Here is a 6,000-nt window from a genome sequence, read left to right as displayed (position 1 = left end):
ATATACTGTGTATGTAAAATGCATAATTACATTCTACATATTAAACTTAACACACACATATGTATGTGTGTGTTGACTGGACTGATGAATTCAGTTGTTCACCAGAGTGGGAAACTGTCTTTTAAAACTTTCTAAATGACTCTATAGTACTTCTACAGATGTTCAAGAAACAGATTGATTATTGTAACTCTATTTACTTTTCCTCGTAAGAAAATCTCTGAATCTCAGAAGGCAGCAGCCAGGCTCTTGACTACATCCAAAATAGCAGAGCGCAGTTCATTGCTTTCAGTGTTTACTAATTAATTTGAGAGTTTAAACAGATATTAAAATTTTGTTAATTAATTTTAAAGTGTAGAGATATAACTCTGTATGTCTGTGGTCAGACCCTCTGAGAGCACAGAAGACATGAAGATTGGACTTTTGCTGTTTGAGCCTCCAGACTTTGGAAAAAACCGGTCAGACGAGTTGACCCTGTGCTCTCCTTTAAATCACTTGTTAAAATAAAAATTTTTATGTAAGTATACAGTATATTTCTGTGTTTATATGTATAAGTGTATATGTGATGCATTTAAATACTAAAAATACATTTATGTGAGTTTATGTGTAGGTTTTTGCAGGTATATACAGTATGTGTGTCTGTTGTGTATATAGATCGTGAATGTGTTCATATTCAAATGTAAATATTTACAGATATTTTGCTGCACTATCTTTCATGTTTCTTTTCTTTTTGCCTAATGCTTTTAATGTCTTTTTTGTTGTTGGATTAACATTTAAATTAAAGCTTTTCCACAATACAAAAGAGACTGAAAGTAACTACTTACTCTTGTATTGTACTTCTTTAACATTTTGAGGCATTTCTATTTTATCACTTTATTTTTTATATGAAACTTTCTATATTTATTCCATTACATATTAAGGTAAATATTGGATTTTGTACTCACTGTATTCATCTGACAGATGCAGTTACATACTTTGCTATTTAAGTTTGACATATTTAAACATATAAAAGAATGCTGTATGAAGCATTTCTACAGCTTAGTTACAACTAATGCCAGCTAAGCTGCTTTATACAGTAGTAATGCATCCATAAGAGTGTTTTACATTTTACAACTTATGATTTTAAACAAATACAAAATTTTGAATGGAGGAATTGTGATATTGCCACAGCGTTTTGGATTCTTTGTCCACTGTTACAACGCACTGGCTGCAATGCGAGCTGGTAGGTTAATTAACACGCTTTTGTGGGGAAAGTGTAAAATGTTTGCTATGTCATTCTTAACCGGATTATCCTAATGAGTCTGTTAAATCTTAATTAGTCTAATTACCAAAAAGTTAATGGAAGGAAATCACCCAAATGCCTCGAGGACAGAGAATACCAGTCCATTTTAAAGCGGCGTCGTGCACCACCAGTTTAGGCAGGAGACAAAAATTTTAATTTGGGTCTTTCTCTCTCCCTCTCTCACCACACACACACACACACACGCGCGCACACACATACACACACACGCAGAGAGAGAGAGAGAGAGAGAGAGAGAGAGAGAGAGAGAGAGAGAGAGAGAGAGAGAGAGAGGCTCACTCCGACACGCAACCCTCAAAATACCCACACATTCGTGCAGCGGAAGTTTTTAAGTAACCTTATCTGAAGCTTTATCTGAGTTGGAGATGTGCTGCAGAAAGACAGGTCAAAGGGGACTGCGGGGCTGCTGCAGGACGAAGCATTAGGGATATGAAACACATGCCAGACCTGTCATGTTCAATTTACAGTTGGCAGAATATTTTACTATCCAGTAGAACTCAAGACATATTTTATCTGGAGACCAATTTATGAGCAACCGTTTAAAAAATTGCATTTATTTCTTGCGATTAATGACAGAAACCTGTAAAAACTGCACTTTCTCCAAAGCATTACACTCAAGCTGCGCAAGGCCAGTGGAAATCAATCATGATGAAAACATTTTCCCATGTCTTGTGTTTCCCCCCTTGCGTTTACTTTATTTCACCAATTATTACAGCAAGAGCCGGGCCAGTGTTGACTCTCACTGCGCCTGAGAAAGATTTTACGGCCATTCATCAGCTCGCTAGGCGCACAAATAGTCTTCAAAACTATAAACACCATCGCTAGGTCGGAGACAGGGGGACCCATTTACCCCGTGGCTGTGCTAAACGCTGAAGATAAAACAAACGATAATACTGTCTGTCTCCTGTGACCGTCTCCACAGGCATTAATAGCAGGTTGAGTGCCAACCGTGCGTGGGGAGGCACAGGTTATGTGTCATTACGCACAGTTGTCTCCATTTTTACTGCAGCTCATTGAAATGATTTGTGCATTGTTATGTTCATCTATAAATTACTGATTGTAGCTTAGGCTTAATTGACATCCTCTCGTTTGTCAATACGCTGCACACCTGGAGGTGATAGGATAGTGTCTTGCTCATGGGTCGATAGAGTGCTGCTGAACAAACACTTCATCACAACGGCAAATTTGAAAGCTTTAGCGTAATAAATTGGGACTATTTTATCGCCTAAACCCTGGGTGTCACATATGACACTTCCTCAGGATAACCTGGCCTGCAGCGTGGGTGGGAGTGAGTGTGTGTGTGTATGTGTGCGAGCAGGTTTGTTGTCATCTGTTATCACGCCCTGATAAGGCAGACAGTGGCTCCAGAATCTCTTGGAGGCAGACAGCAGAGTGGTGTCGCTCCTGGTTTCAGGTTCCGTGTTCAGGGACCAAGTTAGTTGTCTGCCGCTTTTTTCTTGACGCTTGTCTGCTCTGTTTCCCCTCCGATGAGGGACAGGCCGACACCTTAAACGCGTGCACGCCCGGACTTTTCAGGCACACATTAATACAGTTAAATTCTCCCAGTATAACCCAAATGCAGTTGTGATTATATCATGTTGATGTACACAAAGTTGGATTATTTCTCCAATGGCACTTGAGGATGTGTGTAAACATCCGTCCAAATGCAGGGCTTGTAGATCTGGAGAAGGCGTTTGCATTGTGCGTAATAACTAACTGTCATACTGAAAAATGTCCATCTGAAAAGCCATTTATTTCGTTTCACTTCATTTAGGATTTTTGTTTTTAAATCGAGGTCATTCTGAAGGCAAAAAAAGGGTAGATAACTCCACCAGGATGAAGAAAAAGGCTGATTTGAGAAACTGTTTTAACAATGTATCTTTGGAAATAGAATAATACGATCTGGACCGGTTGGGTATATTTGCAGTGAATGATATAGGATATAGGCCTATAAGCAACATCAGGCCTAACATGTACCAGACATCACTTTACACGTCATATGAAGTGGGAGTACCAGCGGCTCCATACAGAGGGTCCCACTAGCTCCCCCCATCTCACCCCCTCCTCCCTGCGTCACCGGGAGAGGGAGGCCGAGAAAAAAAAAAGTTTGGAGACAGAGTTGACATTCAAAATGCACACTTCACTCAAGATCAGTCTGGTGTACCAAACTAATACTTAAACCCAGTAAATATTACCAGGAAGAAGAGGGAGTTTGTTGACGTCTTTTGGTTGCCTCCATATGACAGCTTAATAGGTTTTTTTTTCAGTTCTTGGCAATGTTTCCCAGCCCCAGCACGTCCACTCCCTTCTCTGTAAAGGATATATTAAACTTGGAGCAGAGTCATGACGTTATGGTGTCTTCTCTGGATGTTTCTTCTCGTATGGACTGCTGCACCGTGCCGACCTCCTCCTCCACCTCCTCCTCCTCCTCCTGCATGCTGGCCCGCCTGAAACAGGAGCCTCTGCGGGACATGTCGTCCGCCACCTCGCTGTTTGGAGAAGACCTCCAAGAGCCCAAAACCGGCAGAGGCAATGCACTCAACTTTGCTACTACCTTTTATGGGAAATCACTCATAGAGATGGATATAGTTAAGGAAGGGAAAGGGGACTCGTTTGAGGGGAAACGCAGAAAAGGTGAGTTGATGAGAGGACAACATTTTATTTCAAGGCCTGTGGAAAAAAAGGCCTACAGGCTGATGTGCCCTGATTTGTGCACCAGATAGGCTACAAAACAAAACAAAAACAAACAACAACTTAATTTAAGCAATAAAACGGCAAACATTTACACTCAATACACGCTATTAAAATAGATTTTTTTTCAAATTAAACAAATATAAAAGTTGAGTTCAGTGTCAGCATGTTCCTGTTGACCTGCTAGACTATTTAACATGTATGAAATGGCCTGTAGTTCTTTAGTAAAAGAGAACCAAAGTTGCACTGACACATTTGACATAAATTATATTAAGATGTTAAATAGCATGTTAGGTGTTACATGTGTGAAAATGTACATTACATGTGTTTTTATCAAAGGTTACACTGCATGCATAATGGGTGTTCAAGGGAATTGAACCACCAACCTTGGCAGGATTAAACCAGTAACCAATGATATATCACAATTGCTAGGATATAATATAATACACACATATCATGTTGTTATTATAATAATTATTTTATATTAGTGTTGTCAGTAGTAGGAAAAATAACAAACTGTAAATAGAAATATTCGTGTGGCTCTATGCAAGGAAGTTACATTTGCAGGAAATGATTCTTGTCTTTCTGTGTGGTTTAATCAGAGGAGTTCAGTCCTCCGGCCGATCCCGTGGATCACATGAAGCCCGAGGATCCGGACCGCCCGAAGCCTCGGAGACGCAGGAAGCCGCGGGTCCTCTTCTCCCAGGCGCAGGTGTACGAGCTGGAGCGGCGCTTCAAGCAGCAGAGGTACCTGTCCGCCCCGGAGAGAGACCACCTGGCCGGGGTACTCAAACTCACCCCGACCCAGGTGAAGATCTGGTTCCAGAACAGGAGGTACAAGTGCAAGCGGCAGAGGCAGGACCAGAGTCTGGAGATGGTGTCTCTGCCGCCGCCCAGGAGGGTGTCAGTGCCGGTGCTGGTGCGGGATGGCAAGCCTTGCCTCGCGGCAGACACAGCCACCTACAACCCGTCCTACAGCATGGGTCACATCAACCATTTCACTTATAACAACTACCCGGCTTTCAGTAACTACACCAGCCCCGGATGCAACACAAACTATGCGTGTAATTACCCAGCAGCCACGATGCAAACTATGCAAGGATCCTCCAACAACGGGAATTACATGAACTTCGGTGTAGGGGAGCTGAATAATGTCCAGAACACATTTTCCTCCAGTAATGGTGTGTCTTCATTACATGGCATTAGGACATGGTGAAAGGGAGGGTGGTCCAGATATGAAATAGGCAATAACTCTTCCAGATAACGGGCTTAATGGCTGACTGCATGCATAAGTACAAATGTCAAGATTTTGCGGAGTTTTGTGTAACTTCTCTTATATTTAATAATTTACTTTTGATAGTTGTTCGTTTTTGTTCAGCACCAGTTTTTGTCTGAATACATTTATTTTCGTGGCATTAAAGCACAGACGTGTTTGACAGAATAGGAAAACAAGACACGACAGAATAAAACAAAGAATCAAGCCCAATTCTTTAAATGCTGAATTTGCCCAATTTTTTGTCATTGTTTAATATTTTATCATATGAAAATCAGGATGTATTTAAGTGGACAAAAATTTAAAAAAAAAACAAAACCTAATTGTATTTTATGATATAGCCTAGGAAATAATGAATCATATTATTATCATCATTATTATTATCATTATTATTATTTCAATGTTTCTGACATGCAACTATTTAATTCTAATTACTTCAATCTGTGTGGTAATAATGTAAATATTGACTCTGGTTTGTCTGCTATATGTTAACAATCCCTATTTTTGATTAAAAACTCACTCAGAAAAATAACATTACAAGAAAAAAAAAACATTAAGTCAATCATATGATTAATATGCAATAATTAACCATATTTGTGACAGTAAACCATAAAGGCCGCTGGGTCACATAATGGTTGAACTGGTTATCCTTTAGTAAAGGACCCTGACATCTGTAAAACCCTCATATGGTTTGTGTCTGGTTAAAATGTTCAAGTGGCTATTAGGAGGCTTCCTTCAA

The 6,000-nt window shown here is 40.1% G+C and overlaps 1 protein-coding gene across 1 annotated transcript; it reads left to right on the top strand.

The window, feature by feature from the left end:
- Positions 1-3,573: 3,573 nt before the first annotated feature.
- nkx2.5 (NK2 homeobox 5) lies at positions 3,574-5,545 on the top strand. Its single transcript, XM_042419448.1, has 2 exons — positions 3,574-3,931; positions 4,591-5,545. Exons 1-2 carry the CDS (start codon positions 3,574-3,576, stop codon positions 5,202-5,204), a joined length of 972 nt encoding a protein of 323 aa, XP_042275382.1. The 3' UTR covers positions 5,205-5,545.
- Positions 5,546-6,000: the final 455 nt, after the last annotated feature.

Source organism: Thunnus maccoyii, chromosome 8 (assembly GCF_910596095.1).
Source record: "Thunnus maccoyii chromosome 8, fThuMac1.1, whole genome shotgun sequence".
Lineage (NCBI taxonomy): Eukaryota > Metazoa > Chordata > Actinopteri > Scombriformes > Scombridae > Thunnus > Thunnus maccoyii.
Note: the sequence above shows the minus strand (reverse complement) of the source record. Positions and strands in the feature narration are given on the sequence as shown.

Coding starts and splice junctions, on each gene's coding strand:
- nkx2.5 (XM_042419448.1), top strand. CDS start 3,574: ATGTTTCCCAGCCCCAGCACGTCCACTCCCTTCTCTGTAAAGGATATA. Junction 3,932..4,590: donor TGAGGGGAAACGCAGAAAAG/GTGAGTTGATGA, acceptor TGGTTTAATCAG/AGGAGTTCAGTCCTCCGGCC.